Raw genomic sequence first — 18,540 nt, forward strand, 5'->3', positions numbered from 1 at the left:
CTGCATGCTTGATTTTTTCCATAGTGTAAAGATACACTGACAGTTCAACACTACCTAATGAAACGAAAGTTCACATATTTATATAAGAGTTCTATCAACTGAAAAAAAGGGTGGACTTATAAATGCCAATAATGTCTCATTCTAGAAAATTATTGAACAGCCTTCATATAGCTTTTAGAATTCTTTCAAAAGAAATGTCATGTTAAAATGACAAATTTAACATTGTTCTATACACCGTCCAGATTTTTAATATCACTGACCAACAACTGTGGACACCAAGCAAACAAATTAACAACAAAAATAAATCTATAGATGTAATTTTTTTTAAAACTATATAAATTAATGTAAAGCATTTTCTATACATATAAAGTGTTGTGATTTTATATGCATTTTCAATGCATACGAAGATCATCACAACAACAAAAATCAGACTTTTTTAAAATTTAAAATCAAAATTTGAATAAATCTGAGTTTAAAATTAAAAAAAGTGAATCAAAAATTGTCAAATACTTCTGAAATGCATATTGTACTTATACTAAAACTCTGTTTGAGGTTACAATTCAATTTTTTTTTTCTTTCCTAAAGTATAACTAAAGCCTAACAAAAAACTAAAACTAATTAAAGTCAAACAAAAACAAGTTAAAGTCAAACATAGCATTACAAGACTTAAAAAAGTCAAACATAGCATTACAAGACTTAAAAAAGTCAAACATACCTTTGCAAGACTTAAAAAAGAGTTCATAAGTTAAAGTTGTTAACAATGGCGATATTGAGGTTTTAAACTCAGCCTTATGAATTAGAACTTGGAGACTTTCTTTGTGCACTGTCTTTCTCCACCATGGTCTCTTATCAATATCATTGTTTGATTGCAAATCTGGTATTGGAAATCTAAAATGATGTTAGTTTTTTCCTATTACAACAGTAAAGAGCAATCACAAATAGGAAGCTAAAAGTTAGATAGGATAGACCATAATTGAAACAAGCAATACTAGGACATTACAATTTTTTTTTTTTTAATTATATCCTAATATAACATGTATTTTTTTTTATCATAATGGTCTCATTACATTTATTGAAGACTTTACTAATCTTTACTATCATTTTATATATTGGATTTTAGTAGCTGTTTAAGCTTTTTGACTAAAATTTTACACCTTTATAGTTCTTTGTAACACAAAACAACTATATAGTCCTTCATAATGTAAAACATACTCCAATATGAAACAGGGTTATGTGTGCTATTTAAGATTATGTGCTCTTTTATACTGTGTGCTATGTTTAAAAGATCTTTACACACCCAAAGAAATATAAAATATCTATAAAACAACTATGGAACTATCCTGGTCCAGATGCTATCATGAAAGAAGTAAATAAAGTTCTAGACCTTATATCAGCAGTTATAAAAGGACATCTAATGATTACATCTGTCTTCTTATCTGTTACAACAGGACTATCATCCATAGCTTGCCGAAATGCAGTCTGCTGATTCTAAAAATATCAAATGATTACAAAAATGTTTTGGATTAAATAAAAAGTTTTAGAATAACTTTCATAATTATAAAATAATATCCTGGCAATATTGTACAACTAACAGAACTTTGTCTGATAATCAATATAAATTAGTTTTTTTATTGAACAACAATGGATTCTAAATTCTCTGTATTATTCCAAGCCATCCTGTTAAACTATGTACAACCTGATTAAAATAATGTTACACAATTTTCCTATTCAGAAAAAATTTAAAAAAAACTTTAGAAAAGAAATGAATACATAAAGTCAAAGAAAGAAAAAGGAAAATCTGTAAGGAGTTTTAACTTACTGCTGACTGACCAGTTGCTAATGAGGTATACATGTAAGGATAATTGTCATAATTGGTAGAATTTGTTTTGAAGAGCTGACCTGGGGATGTTAAAGCTATTATTCTATCTCTCATACTCAAATCTATCTCTGTATAAAATTCATTAGCATCAACTTCAATGGTGAATTTTGGCGGCAAAGAGTTACGAGATTTAACACCCTAAAACAAAAATGTTTAACAATAATGATACTCTTTTAATAATATTTGTGAAAACGTTCTTGTAATAACTAGCAGATGAAAAACTACAAAATTTCATCAACTTTATCACTTAATATTTCAAAGAGTTTCAATAACTTAAATTCATTAACTAACAAAGATTGTAATCATAAGTTATATGTAAACTTGGGCATAAAATGCAAGATTGGGTATTAAATGTAAACTTGGGTGTAAAAAGAAATCAAATGCAATTATACTAATGAATTAGCTTTTGCCACACTGTTTATTTTCAACTTAAAGCAGGAAGACTGATTACCACCAAGGGTGCCAGAACAAAGAGGAGATTCTTCTTGATTTTTAAAGTGCAAGATCTGCAAAAAATTTCCAAAATAAAAAAATGCATAAATACTTTCTAGAAAAAAAAATGTTCTCACACTCTCAATATTCCATTTTCATAAAGATTATTTAATACTCACTTTAGTCTGGGTATATGGCCTTGCAAACTGGTTTTTTTTTTTAGTATCCTCTCCATAAAGATTTTCATCAACTGCAATTTTACCAACAACAACGTTTGTTACAGAGCAAATTGAACCTGACACTGTTTTATACTCAGAATCTGAACAAACAGCTGATGCTAAAATTCTGAAAAATTATATAAAATCTATAATACTATTACATGAATCTCAGAAAGAGCCAAAAAAAAACCGTATGAAGGTAATTACCTTAAATGATCAAAGCTGCAAATAGTCAATAAACTTTCACGAATTGGCTCAGCATTTAAACCAAAAAGACTTTGCATAGAATATTGCTGTACATGTGAGAAAAACTTGTCAACCATTTCTGTTAAAGTATTATTTTCTCCATATTGTTGAAACGATAATGGATCTTGATGCAGAAGAATAAGTATAATATTATTAGACCGAAGTTTGATGTGTGTAACATCTATAAAATCGTCTAATAAACTGACTCCAGCTAATCCAATATTAGAAGAATGAAAACCAGAATACTTCTGAGCTAAGAAAAAGAAAATATTAAGAAAAATAAAGTTAGTTTGTCAAAGTGCAAATATTTGTTTCCACAAAACTTTATGGTCTTTTACAAATTTTAGCAAATGTAGAAATTAACAGGCAAATAATTTACTATGGCATTGATTAAAAAGTGTCTGATGTTAGCATAATTGCAAATGTGGCAGATAATACTATAGAAATTTTTAAAATATACTTAGGTTGTTAGAAAAGTTCGTAGAACTCCCCTCTAAAAAAAAAAAAAGAAGAGTTTTTTTTAATTTTGTTTTATCAAATGTTCAAAATAATGTCCATCGTTATCTATACAAAGTTGCATCCTTTCAAGCCATTTGTCAAACGTTTTTTTATACTCTTCTTTGGGTATACTTTGAAGTAGCTTCGTTATGCGAGTTTTTTGACTTTCGACGTCAGTATCGTCATCAAGATTTTTTTTTATCAAGTCGAATAGCCAATAATCGGATGGAGCTAAGTTTGGTGAGTATGGTGGGTGGCGAATTATTGTAATTCCAGCTTGGTTTAGACAATTTGTGACGGTTTCAGTCACATGGGGTCGAGCGTTATCATGGAGAAATTTGAAATTTTGAGTGCCTGTTTTAGGTCTTTGCTTATTTATTTCGCATATAAGAGGTTTCAAACAATTTTTTATATAATATTCGCTAGTAATGGTGTCTCCCTTTTCAACATAACCCAAATGAACAACACCTGTTGTTTTGAAGAAGATGTAGAACATGTTTTTCGGCTAAAACCTGTCGCATCTTACTATAGTTCTTGGACTTTCACCTTCACCGACCCAACTAGCGTTAGCCGACTTGTGTCCAACTTGTCTCAAATAAAACCACTACTCATCCCCTGTAATAATATCACATAGTCTCCATGGACCGTTTCTGAAAAGAGCTAAATTTTCCTTACATGCCTCAACTCTATTCTTGCGATTTTGATCGGTTAACTCGTGGGGTATCCAACGTGATGTTAATTTTCTTTTTTTAAGTGCATTGTGAATGATTTCGTTGGTTGTAAAGCGATTAATCGATGTCAGGGCTTCAATTATATCATGTGTTGCATGAGGATTTTCTTCAATAATGGCTCGCACACGTTCAATATTCTCAGCTGTATACGTGGTTTGAGGGTGCCCTGAGCGAGGATCATCTTCGAGACTCTCTCTACCATCTTTAAATAAAGTAGCCCACTTGGCAACTGTACTATATTTTGGAGCTTGGTCACCATGAACTAAAACCAACTCATCGGTTATGGCTTGTGCTGAAACTCCAAGTAGAGCACGGGTTTTAATATATGCTCGATATTCAAATTTATCCATTTTTAAATTTTTTCTTGAAAACGTATATAGTAAAATTTAAATAACTTTTTTAATAAACATTCAAAATACTTCAACAAGTACTTAAAATGTTCATAATTAAACGCAGTTTAAAATGATATATAAATGTTTAATTATTTCCTGTCTCATTGTATCTTTATAGATGAAGTTCTACGAACTTTCCTAACGACCTAAGTACTTAAGTTGTATTTTTATTAAACAAAGAAGTAACTTTATGCAACAGCAACAAATTCAGAAATAAATTCTAGCAGTCTCTAGATTCTAGTTGGAGTCATAATTTTACTTCTGTGAAGTGATATCTGACTTCTTTTTGAGGAAAGAGGAGAAAAAATTATCATTGATAGGCTGCATTATCATTGATAGGGTGTATTAAGGATCTAGAAAAGAAGATCTAATGTTCACATACTTTCGTCTATCTTGATTTTAATAACACAAGGGAACATGTTTCTTTTATCTTCTTTTATATGACTTGCTTTAAATGATCTTTAATAAATTTTTAAATGCTCATCTCAAATCTGAAGACAGTTTGTATAAAATACTCTAACTTTTTTGAAATTTATAACTAATTGCATTTTCTATAGTAATTCTTAAAAGATAATCACACTCTTTTTTGAACCTGTAGTCCTAATAATTTAGCATTAAAAGATTGTGCAACTGATTGCAACTTTTGCTTTGCCAGCACTAAAGGTATTGACAAGAAAAAAAGGTGGAAGATTCCATATACTAATACCCCTCCCCAACCCTTACAATTAGACTAATTTCCACATTCTGATACCAAAACTGAAAAAGAATACCAAATTATAAAAATTTCTCATCTAATTCAAAAGGCTCTCATTGTTTCAGTTCAATGGAATTGAATGACTTAATATGAGATTTGTCAAATTCTAGCTTAAATAAAAGCATTCTACCAAAAATTCTGCAAAATATGTTTTACACTTTAAAAATTTAGAGAAACCAGGACTTTGTTGATTTTTTTTCTCCAGAAAACAAACAATTTGTTTACTCCCATGATATTTTAGGTCTTTTATTGAAAATATCTGACAGCGAAAACTAACACTCGAATCAATGCACAATTTTTTAAGTTACCCAGTGTCTTAAAAACATGCTTTTTTAAATAAGTCTATTATTTACTAAACCATATTTTAATGCAATATATAATTTATTTTGTTACTACTGTTTTTTCGATTGTGATTATTAAAGAAAAAGTATCAATGGTCAAAAAAAAAGCTTAAGTGTATAGGCATTTCTGCAAGTTAAGCCTGCTCAAATTAATTCTTTTGTGTGGGTTAAGAGGTCAACAGTTTTTTAGAATTCAATTAAGCTATTTTTTTTGAAGAGTTAGTATTATTAGTTATAACACCAACAACAAAAAACTTGTTAAGCTAACTGCTACATACATGATGATGATGAACTACTGCTTGCAGCACGAAACACAGAGCTGGCTTGTTCAGTTAGTGTTCCTAAATAGAAAATTTTTTAAACATAAACAACTTATTAATAAAACATAATAAAACAATTTTTTGACTTCCAATTCAGGGAGTGGAACTAAGTAATGGTAAATTGTGGGTGGCAATTGCTTTATTGTCACTACAGAACAGACTGAGGTAAGATGAGCCACAGTTTATGTTGAACCACTCCTTGTATTTAGACAGCAGTACAAATACTTCTTATGTAAAAATAATTAAGAAATCCCTAATTATTTTCATCTTGCAATGATAAAGGGGAAAATAAGTGTAATATTATTTCATCAAAATACTAATATAATTAAGTATAATTAAGTATAATTAAGTCTATAATTACGTTAAATTGTTCATATGTTAAATACAACTTTTTTACAAAATTTCTAGCATTTTAATGTCAAATTTCTACAAGCTAGGTATTATAGGTTTTATTTCTAAGCAAGTTTATGGAATTTTAATAAAATATACATATTATATGAAGACCACACTGGAAAAACGATCATACTACATTTTTGCTTTTTTTGGGTTTTTCCCTGTTATATTCGGCTGCACTTTAACTATATAATAATTGACTATATAACTAGAAAACCGGTCAAATTACACAGATATTTAACTTAACAAATAAGTGAGCTATGGTGTGAGCTATGGTGTTTTGAAGTTTAAAATCTAATTTACTCAAAACAATAAAAATGTAGCTTGATCGTTTTTTTTTAGTGTGGTCTTATATATATATATATATATATATATATATATATATATATATATATATATATATATATATATATATATATATATATATATATATATATATATATATATATATATATATATATAAATATTGATGATTTTGTTAACTTTTTTTCTAACCATCTGTTTCTAATCATAGATAACAAGGAGGCCCATGTTTTACTGAAAATGGTGGAAAATGCAGCCTTTAGAGAAGAGCATTTATAGTCCCATTAAAAAATATTTCAATAGAGCTCTTGATGGTTGTACGAGCTCTAACTTAGCCAAATAGCCTGTAGATAGCTGGTACCTGAATATGTTAATGAGACTTTTGCATCAACAATTAAACCCTGAAATAAACTTCTTGAAATAAATCCACAGGGATTTTCCATACAATAAAGATTTCATCTATGATGTGGAGTCCAAGTAGTCAATAGTAATAAACAAACTAATTGCTGAAAAAAAAAACTTTAATAGAAAAAGCAAAGTAGTATCAAAGATCGAGAAAAGTTCAACAAACCAAAAACAAAGAAAACAGTAGTTGTTAATGCTTTTGCAATTTTTTTATTAAAAATACTTTTTTAATGAGGTTTTTAAATTGGAGTTATGATTTAAATATTATAAAAACTTTTTTGATTTTCCTTGCTTGGAAAAATAATTTAAGTACAGGGTGCAGCAGCGATTCGTTAACTTTTTAGAATTTCAAAATGAATTTTTAAAGTACTAATAAATTATATTTATGGAATATTAATAAAAGAAAAGTTGAAGATAAATGCTTTTTCCACTTTAACATTCAATTATATCTGCTTTTTTTTTTTTGACCACTGCATGAAGCCTAGGACAGAAGGACCAGCATGTGCTGATATATAGTCCCTTGACATTGAGTTCCAAGTACAAATGATAGATGACTTTAGTGACTTAACACTGAAGTAGGCTTTTACATCTTTCAACAAGATAATGCACCCTGGCCATGACAGGGTGCATCATCCTGTGGAAAGATGTAATTGCCTTTTGGGAATGTCTTCTTCAGCCATGGCACCACATAAGATTTTAATAAACTGATATACACAGAGGTAACTTTTTCTTACTCTTTAAAATAGATTGGTGGACATTTCTCTCCATTAGAAGCCATGATTCCTAGCATCATAACGGACTGTGGGTGTTTAGTGTGACACACAGGTGGTGCTCTGTCACCCTTTACACTATGAATCTGTCATTTCATCTATTGATTACACAGTCAGCACTAAAAAGTTTAACTGTGAAAATTTTGACTATTAAAAACACTTGGAAAAGTCAGAGTGATCTGACCTAAATGTCAACTAAAGTTGACATTTAGGTCAGATCACTCTGACTTTTCCAAGTGTTTTTAAAGTTTTTCTGAATGTCCTCTCATCAACATTGAACAGTTTTTCTGAATGTCCTCTCATCAACATTGAACAGTTTTTCTGTTTTTCTGATGGACATAGTAGGATATTTTTTCAATTTTTTAAGCTTTTTTTAACTTTTTTATTGAACTTTTTATAATTTTTTTTTTCAGTGGATAGGGCATTTTGGCTCTCTCAGCACTGTCACTTTTTTTCACTTTTTAAATTGTAGTTTTAGGCACTCCAGAAATATAAAACCTTTTACTTGCAGGCAAACCCACGTGAATCAAATGTAAAATTTCAGTTCTTTGGTTTCCATTGTAAAACTTTTAACTAAAATGTTTTTTATTCTCATTTTTAATTCCAATCTAAAATGTTTGTTGAACATTAATCAACAAAAACAAATTTCAGAAGTTTTTTATTTACATCACAAAACATGGCCAAAAATTAGTCTGCAATTTCCTGCTGCACCCTACAAAATATTGGTTCAATTTCCTTAACTTCTTTTACCTTAACTTGCAACAACCAGAGGATTTGCTTTTTTAAAAAGCATTTTAATTAGGTTTTAAAGTCAAAAAATATTAAGATAAACTTTTTACAATTTAGAAGTTTTCTGAACACTACCTATCATATTTAAGTGTCTCCGCTGGACAAAGTTAGAAATGTATTTAGTTGGAGGTCATTTAATTACTGCCTATAAAGGTAATTAGTTCAGTTCTTTACTTAACAAAGAACTGAGCTAATTACCTTTATAGACAGTCTGCAATATGAAGTAGGTAAATTATAAATAAAAAAATCAGATTGTAAAATTTTAAAGCATCAAAGAATACCTTTTGAAGAACCACCAAGACTCACATTATTTAGACGGGAAGGTAATATACCATCAAATCTGTTATAGAAAGGATTCTGTTTCAATGGGTCAATAAGGCTTGGTTGTCCAAGTGCTGGTAAGGGAAACTCAGTCATGGAGAAAAACTCTTCTTCATTTAGTGTTGAATTATGAGACAAGCAATTCATACTTATGTTTGGCTTAAAGTGCTCTAATTTATTCTTTAAGCTAAAATCTGAGCTTCCAAACTGGTGCTGCAAAGATTCTTCAACTTTCAAATAGTCTTCTGATTTCATTGTACGCATTTTGTTGCGCCTTGCACTGTGGTCCTGATAATGATCAGAACGTGATGTATCTAAAATATTTTTAAAGTGCAGCAACATAATCTTTAGTAAATAAGGGAAAAAAGAGAGAGAATATATATTTAAGAAATCTATATATTACCTACAGTTTCTGGCATGCTTGAAAGAGCATTGACCAGTAAATGAAGTTGTCTTGGAGAAAGGAACACATTCAAGGCAGCTAAAGAATACTCGATATCTACCTGCAATGAAAAAATTAACTTTACTTTAAAAAACAAAAACTACAAATTAGGGTTGAGCTAATAGCTGTTTTTATCAAAATATCTAACAAAACATTTTTTTCTTCTAATTCCTGATTTTCTTTTGATTGTACCAATGTCCTTAAATCATTCCACAATGCTCTGCACTGTTCTCAAAGCAATCTGCAGCTCTTTTGAAATTGTTTTGTTTGATACACCAGGATTTTCAACAAGAAAATGCAAAATTTTTTCTTGCTTCTCATCTTGATTTGATGACATTTCAATTAAAGCTAATTGTTTTAATAACAGAGTTGTTTAAATTTTGAATAACATTAATATAATGACATTTTAAAACAATCAGCTGTTTAAAATGATGTACAGTTTCTGTAAACACCACATCAGAACACACACAGATCTTTTCTGGTACATGTCATAGTACCAAGCTGTCTGGTTTACTGTTTATAAATAAATTAGTTTGTTTTGTATGTTGTAAATAACCAGGAAAAAGTTCAAGTACTAGTTTGTGGGTTCTACCAAAACTCCAATAGGCAAGTTTAATTAATAAACATTTGAACTAATGCTAATTCAGTAAAAGTACTTAAAATGGTGACTGTGTCAATACCAATAGAGTTTGCAGGGTTCTTTATCCTAAATGATAAAGTTGATTTGGAATGCCATATATAAACGATGATTAACATAATAATAAGTTGCCATAATTATTTGTGCAATTGCAGCATTAAGTTGCTTGTTAGTGTAATTCCTTGTTTTGTTGTTTGCAATTATATGCATTTTTCTTTATTGACTGAGATAGAGTGAGTAATTATTTAAGTTATTATGTGAATGACTCACACTTATATAAGGACTAGATGTGTAATTAAGTTTAATAAATAAGTGTAAAACAATTATGTGAATACATGAAATAAATAGTGCATTCAATTAAACAAGAAATCTTTTTATTTCAGTTTTTCAGAAGGCAATTACATCTTTCAACAGGATATCGCACCTTGTCATGGGTCCAGAAAAACCCAACAATATCTTAAGGCAGTGATCAAAAAAAAGGAGACCTAATTGAAAGCTAAGGTAGGAAAATAATTTATCTTAAATTTTTCTTTTAGTAATATTCTATGAATATAGTTTTTTAGTACTTTAAAAATTCATTTTGAAAAATGTTCTAAAAAGTTCACAAACTGCTGCCACACCCTGTGTATACCAAAAATGTTAAAATGCAGAAACAAACTAATCCATAGATTACATAATTAAATACTATTTTTCTACACATTTGTTCTGAATTTCTGAAGACAAAAAAAAATCAGGGTTCTTTTTATCATTTTGAGTAAAATTGAATTTAAAATGATACATGAATTATCTTTTTTTTTTTTTTTTTTTTATTGTTTTCTCATTTTTAATGTTTAGTGAAACAATTGCAGTAATAAAATCCATTATAGACTTAAAAAAATTTTTTTTGGAGGTTTGATGAGAAAATGCTTTCTGTCCCTGGTACCAACTATAACTGTAAATCAGTGATATTTAAGGTGTTTACAATCAAATTGACTTTACAATTAATTTAAATGAAATCTTTAATAATTTTCCTGTTTTATTTAAATTTATTTTAAATCTTAAGAATAGTGTAAGTATTATTTTTTCTAACTTAACTTCAAGCAGAATCTTAGTTAACAAAAAAATTAACATTATAAAAAAATATCATGATCATTATAAATGATCATAATATTATTTTTAATAAGAATATTTGTAGCAATAATTTTGTTTAATAAAAATAACTGTCTGTGACACTTTTCTGGATCAATTGGGGTTGTAATTTAAGTTATTCAAGAGTGGAGTTTAAATATTATTTCAGTATGTTCAATTTTTAACAAATTTTAAAATAAAGTAGGCTGCATATATATTGTGGTCATAATGCTAATTTTATACAGTAGTTATGCTTTTCTTTTTACATGCTGGCAATTGTTATACCTACATCATTTTCTCTCTTAAAAGTAATAAATAGGAAAGACTGTACTTAAAAAACATATACTACATATTTTCAAATATTTAATGTCTATGGCATTCTATACTGCATTTTCATATCAACCCACCTTTGGCCCAGGCAAAGCATCATTTTGTTTAAATTTCATTTTTATGGTTTGCTTTCCACTAGATGAAAGAAATTTAACTCTAGGAAGAAGGTCAGGATTACTGTTTGATCTTCCTCTCATTAAACCTTCATTTTGAGATATCTCTTCCTCAGTGAGTGCTTCACGTAATCTAGTTCTATGATGTTTAGGAAATTCATCCATTATCATAATTAGACCAGCAACTTGAAAACTCTTTATAGCTACAGCAACAGGCTCATAAACACTATGCTGGCGAGATGTGTCTTGACCAATTTCTTCATGAGATAAATCCCAGTAATCAACACTAAAAAAAATGATAATGAAAATAAATTTATGTTAAATGAAGAAAATGATTTTCAAGAAGCAAATATAAAATAAACGTTAAAATTTAGTCTCATTTAATTCTTAAATCAACATTTTATTTTACTATTTATTTTTATTTTACTATTTATTGTTTTTTGCTACTTATTGCTTTTTGTTTTACTTACTCATCTTAATGAGTTAGTTAAAAGCTTTCAAATGACTTTTTATTAAAACTCCTAATATATGCATACAATATATTGTGATTACATTAGAAAGTCAATAAAAATTTATAATAGAAATAAAAGTAAAAGTTATTATTAGTAGAAATATGTATCAATAGGAGTGTTATTCTCATTTAAAATGCTAAATACCTTATCTTTTGTATAATATATATATATATATATATATATATATATATATATATATATATATATATATATATATATATATATATATATATATATATTACATACATACATACATACATACATACATACATACATACATACATACATACATACATACATACATACATACATACATACATACATACATACATACATACATACATTATATGTATTTATATTATATATATATTTATAAATTATATGTATATAATTCATACAAAAGATAAGGTATATAACAAATAATAAGGTACATACCGATCAATATTCAATTCCACACCAATACCAGTTATTGCATCCACAGGAACATTTTCAAATCGAATTTTGGTATCAATAAATGACAATCGTACTCGAGCCAGAACTAATTAACAATTGAGAAAAATTTTTATACTCTATTTTTAAAAAATATATATGTATGATATAAAATACATTTGAGCGTATAAATACAAATTAAAATACATGTAGAATAGTTTTAAAATATTTTCTGAAAAACATCCTTTTTTAGCAAAAGTTCTTTATGTTTAAAGTAAAAGAAATAAAAAGTTTTTTCCCTTTTGATATTTTCAATAAACACTCCAATACACATTTTAAATATGATCAAATTACACTTAAATCTGTAAATAATCAGCTATAAATAATTAAAAATTACCAGATTCAATAGTCTGAGCAAAGGCTTCAAGTCCCTCAAACTGTCCTGAATCAGCAGCACTGTTTGCATTTGATTCTTGCCTTAAACACTCTTGAGCCAACTGAATACTTGTAGTCATACTCATAGAACTCCAAGAACACGTGCTGTCAAAGAGGTTGCCTGAAGTAAACAATTAACTATGATATCCCAAAAAGATAACACAAAATACAAATAGCTATTTTTTTTCCAAATATTTTTCTCCAGTACATTTGCTAGCATGAGTACTTAATATCTGTTGAATGTTGTTAGGAACTATCATGAATTTCACTGCTCTCATCATCAAATTCAAATTTAAAATATGACTTAATTTACCATTTTAAGGCTGATTACACTGTAACTAAAAAATCTAATTTCATAAATCCTGTAGATTTAATTAGATTTTATTAGATTTAAATAGTATTAGTATTATAGGAGTATTATAGTCTATTAACCAAAAATAATAAAGTATGCATTTAGAATCAGGTTTTTATGGGGAATCCATTTTTAAAGCTTAAAAATTTAAATTCTAAAGTTTTTTTTATGTATGTACAGAAATATATACTTTTTCATGATAAAGCAAGTTTGTGCACCACTTTATAAAGAAGCAAAAGTGAAAAAAAAAAATTTAATTTTTTTTTTAAATGCAGCTTTAATAAATGCTCTGTTTCAAAAGTGATAATTGGTGTTAAATATACTTTGGGAAATACTCAACTTTTAATAATACTGTTTTCTACCAAGGTCTTTTATAACTGAAATCTAAAATTGGTACAAATAAATTTAAAAATAAGATATTGGATAATCAAAACTCTCCAGGAAAATTGATTTATTGAGTTCTTCAACTATACCTAATTTCAACAAAAGCAAAGAGGTATGGCTAAACATTCTTATTGAGTTTGATATGGAATTACTCATAAATGAGGTAAATAAGTATTAAAATACATATATTTACTTTAAAGTTCACAACTAATTTCACTAACCTCCATTTGGTTTCTGTTTCTGTATAAATGTCAGGTTTAAGCCATGTATTTCAATTTCACAGCTGTCATTTAATAAAGCTTTCCATGGGACTGAAACTGAGATGCTGGAAATAAATCCATCAACAAGATCCAATGAAATACCAGCACTAGCAAGCATTTCATTTAAAGCCTAAAAGTAATTCATTTATAAATTTTTTTCAAAAACAATAAGAAAGCTAATATTAACAATAACAAGATAATCATAGAAAATGATTTAACATTAAAGTCAGTTAGTTGGAAAAGTTAGGAAATCTAAAGGCTGATATAAAACTAGTACAATAATGAATATATAAACTTAAAAAGCAATCAATTTTCATTTTATTTTTAAAAAATATTTCATGCACTATTCTATAAAAGAGTAACAACTTCTGAAAAGATTTTTTTTTAAATTCATAACACATACTATGATACACACACACGCACACATGCACACACGCACACATGCACGCACGCACACACACACACACACGCACACACATACTACATCAAGGAATTAAAATTAAGTTAAATATATAAAATGTAAATCAATCAGATGACTGAGATTTATGATATAAATTTGTTCAACAAAATTTTTTAAGTATGATTTTTTTACATTTGTTTACTTATTTTTTCATAATATGATCTCACAATAATATCTCTAAATAAAATTTTTTGTTAAGACTATTAAAAGTAAAGTCATTTGCAAACACATTCTTGTTTTTTTTTTAAAAAATGAATATTAAAAGACAATATATTTCAAATTTTTCTTTAACCTGTTGATGTAATTTATTAGGGAGCTTCTTTATATACAAATTTCAGCATAGGAACTAACCAAGCCTAGGTCTGATTGTGTTTCAGCTCAAGTAAAGCTTAAGTGATCAAAATTGTAAAACAGTACTACATTAAGGAATTGTGACTAAGTTAATTATATAAAATGTAAATCATTAATCAGATAACGGAGGTTTACCAAAGAAGGGTTAGGAAAAAAACATAAAACAGTTTAAGAATGTTAACTAGTTTACTAAAAAATAACTTATAAAAGTTGAAGTTTAAGAATCAAAAAGTACTAATTACTATGAATGTGTACATATTAGAATTACGGCTTTCATGCTACTTCAAAAAACTGATTGCATTTAAAATGTCTGTAAAAACAAACTGAAAAATACATTCAGGAAAATGTCCATAGTTCCATGTAATTATTGTAAATTTTACGTGGAATGGATTTACAAAACTGATCATAAAAATTATTTTTATTAGAACTGTTATTTACAGATATCTTTATGACATTTTTATGTTTTTTCTGAAAAAATTGAAACAAAGTTTTGTAGAAAGTTTTTAAACTTAATATATAAAGGCAAAATTTCCATAGTTCTATCAGTTTATTTTATTATTAATATTTTTTGGACCATTGGATTAAATGTTATTAAAATTTGAGTAACATATTGATTTGACTTGTTCTATAAAATGTTTGCTTGTTTGGAAGTTTTGTGTGTCTGCAACTAAGATTTGGTAAATAATTATTACAACCCCACATGGAAAGGTGTTAAAGGAGGAAGAAAAAGTAACAATTGAATTTGACTCAACCAAAATACATGTAGAAATATGTCCTAAGGTATTTGAATATGCCATTTAAACACATCAAACAAAACAAAACAACTTACCAAAATCCATTATTATTGTTGAAAGGAAAAAGATTCCCTACCAATCATAATAGATTGCACATAAGGTTAAGAAAAGAAAAAAACTGAGGTCATATTTTTTGGAAAAAAAACAGCCCTTGAAAAAAAATTGTTTATTCGTTATTTCATAGCCTTCAAATTTACTTCATAGATAAGCTCACCAGTAGTTAACAACACACCTGTGACACCATTTTATTTTATATACTTAGAATTACAATTTTACAAGCTATTGTTAAAAAGTATAAGTAGCATCTTCTTTTAGTATGTACTCATACTTCCATGTTGCTTTTTAAAATCAACCTATATGCAGTTTTGAAAAAAATACCTTCAAATTCATTTCATTTAACAACTTTTGAATATTTAACATTTTGTTAAAGTAAGACTGCAAAGGTTTTCTTACAAAAATGTGTGTTTCTAGCAATTGAATAAATGTTATACATTCTTTTAACAAATATATGACATATACAATCATGGTATAACTTGCTAGTATTATATACAAAGCACCAATTTATATACATCATTGATATAGCTATTTTGCTGCGTAGTTTAGTCAAACATTGGGACTTTTATATGATATAATACATGTAAGTTAAAACGTACCCATACATCCAAAGGAATATTTGTAACTGTTCCTTTGCCATTATACAAATCTACAGTTAATTGGTCCAAGTCCAGTTTTTCTTTCAGAAAATCCCCAAGATAATGCTGCAACAAATAACGACATGCTCGCTTTTTTATCGATTCAGACCATGGAAAATACCAAGGCATTTTAATTAATTTCTTTCATGTTGATGCTACATCAGTTACTTAATTAGCTAAAGATTTAATCAAAAATTGTTTAAAAAATCTCATAAAAAAAAAGAAAAACATATAGTCACAGGCATTTTACTTTGTTTATCGAGCTATTCTATCACAATCTCAGTTGATGATAAAACTTTTGAATAGTTCTTAAATAGGTGTGTGGTTCAAGATTAAGTAAAATTTTGGTTACTTGGGAGATATTTTAATATATAAATTTTATTTTTAATATTAACTATATATATTTTATAAGTGAAATATGTTTTAATATTTTCTACTCAATACTAAATAATCAGCCAGAAAATACAGTGAACTAACGAATATTGAATAAATTCAAGCACTGAAAGCATATAGTGGCATATATTGAAAGCATTAAATAAAAGTTTTGATTAAAAAACTAAGTTTCGAATAGTAAGCTTCTAGGAATTATTTTCGTTTGTTTAATATATAAAAAAGAAGTACTTAAGGCACTAATCTATTCGCCATAAATTGAAAATTATTCGATACATGAAATAGATTACTTAAGGGTCCGGGTCTAAAAAATCGAGTTCAAATCGGAGCCAGTCGGAGACTGCCGCTTCATCATTTGCTTCACGAATATAGTGGTGCTCCACTATAGTCATAAAACGACCTAATTTTTACAAAACGTTTTCCTCTGCTTGAATTTTGTAAATGATATTTTTTAATCCAAATAAACAGAAAGAGTTTAGTAAGCAAACAGGAAGTATATAAAACTTATTTCTCATTATTTTGTGTAATGGAAATTTTTAAAAAATGAATTTGGATGAGACAAAAATTGCTGTAAAAAATTTGACAAACGAAAATGTTTTGCAATAATTTAGAAGAGGAAGAGTGAGCAAGATCCAAGGAGTTTTACTTAAAACTACTCACCTACCTTATGCATTTTTTTGTTTTCTTTTGTTTAAATTAATATATATTAAACAATTTTGTATAATCAAACTTTTTAAAAACAAATAGAACAAAGTTTAAAAAAAAAAAAATTCAGAAAATTAACTCAAAAAATTCTCTCTAGTGTGAGTACTTTTTGATTTAATTTTCTGAATTTAGGTTTATGATTTCATATTTTATATCATATAATACTTTATGTATCTTACATATCTTATGCATCTTATGCTATGGTATCTTCATTCAATTTTACTGTTTTTGGTTTTATTTAAAAAAAAAATAACATTCAAAATTTACTTTAAATTACAACCAGTTAACGAAGAGGATCACTTTTAAACACATTTAGACATTCTTAAACTTAGGTTTTAATGCTTTCTTTAGATAAATTTTCATTCTACTAGATATTTAATTTACCTCTTAACCTTTTTTTTTTTGTTGGCACCGCTTTATGTAAAATTATATATCTTAAAAAACAACGACGAGAAAGAAATGTCAAGTTTACTCATAATTATTTTAGAAGTTTAAATTAGCAATAAAAAAACTTCATAGTGAATTTTTGAAAAATTATTTGCTCAAGTATATTAAATTAAAAAAAAAAAAAAGAAAAATTTAGATTAAAATTTTATAACGGAGTCTTTTAGAACGCTTCGTTCCATCTTATGGATCGTTTCGTCTTGTGCAACCTTTCCGAGCAATGTTTGTTATGTCTTCATTGTCGGTGCAGTATAAATTTGTTTCTGACCTGCTGTCATTGTTATTATTGTTATCTTTTACTTATTATTCTAGTGTTAAGATTACTCTCTCGTCTACCGTTTGTAAAATAGATGATATTTAAATCTATTATTTACAAGAAGCCCGCTCTTTTTATTCCGCACGGAACTCAGAAGATACTCTTAACATGAAATACAAAACTAAATGTTCATCAGATTAGCACATGTTTTAGCATAAATATGAGTAATTTCTGTAATACTTTTGAGTTTTTTAAATTCTTAAATTCATCAATTCATTGAAAAAATGCTTCCCAATGTAATTAGTAGATGGCCGATTGTTAAGTTGAATGAAGCCACCATAATTAATCTCACTGGAGTTGAATATCAGCAAAGGTTAAAACGGTTTATCTAAAAAATACCCTGAAACCTACTCATAGTTGCTTTTGATACCTTGAATTAGTTGGTGTAGATATCCATGCACATCATTGGTAACAAAATATTAAATAAAAGTTATTTTTCTTTACTTCTGGACCATATTATATTTTTACAATAATGTTTTTCAAAATATTAAAATATTTGAAAAAAGACGTGAATCAAAAAATTGAAGAACTTGACCAGGTAGAATTTAGAATTAGTCCTTTACTTCTAGTTAAGGACTAAAAGGAGTTTATAACA

The 18,540-nt window shown here is 27.6% G+C and overlaps 1 protein-coding gene across 1 annotated transcript in view; it reads right to left on the reverse strand.

The window, feature by feature from the left end:
* LOC145182630 (autophagy-related protein 2 homolog B-like) overlaps window positions 1-16,271 on the reverse strand; it is a 29,756-nt gene extending 13,485 nt beyond the window's left edge. The window contains exons 1-14 of the mRNA XM_090085994.1: window positions 16,052-16,271; window positions 13,755-13,923; window positions 12,760-12,918; window positions 12,369-12,471; window positions 11,386-11,707; window positions 9,196-9,295; window positions 8,753-9,106; window positions 5,770-5,832; window positions 2,737-3,028; window positions 2,491-2,656; window positions 2,272-2,385; window positions 1,820-2,017; window positions 1,385-1,488; window positions 716-888 (exon numbers count right to left, since the gene is read on the reverse strand). Of these exons, the coding sequence (XP_089942120.1) occupies window positions 716-888; window positions 1,385-1,488; window positions 1,820-2,017; window positions 2,272-2,385; window positions 2,491-2,656; window positions 2,737-3,028; window positions 5,770-5,832; window positions 8,753-9,106; window positions 9,196-9,295; window positions 11,386-11,707; window positions 12,369-12,471; window positions 12,760-12,918; window positions 13,755-13,923; window positions 16,052-16,219 (2,485 nt within the window). The 5' untranslated portion in view covers window positions 16,220-16,271. The remainder of the gene's footprint in view (window positions 1-715; window positions 889-1,384; window positions 1,489-1,819; window positions 2,018-2,271; window positions 2,386-2,490; window positions 2,657-2,736; window positions 3,029-5,769; window positions 5,833-8,752; window positions 9,107-9,195; window positions 9,296-11,385; window positions 11,708-12,368; window positions 12,472-12,759; window positions 12,919-13,754; window positions 13,924-16,051) is intronic.
* Window positions 16,272-18,540: the final 2,269 nt, after the last annotated feature.

This window comes from Hydra viridissima, unplaced genomic scaffold (genome assembly GCF_058129835.1).
Source record: "Hydra viridissima isolate aposymbiotic clone 2 unplaced genomic scaffold, HvirCarnegie_v1 scaffold_4, whole genome shotgun sequence".
NCBI lineage: Eukaryota > Metazoa > Cnidaria > Hydrozoa > Anthoathecata > Hydridae > Hydra > Hydra viridissima.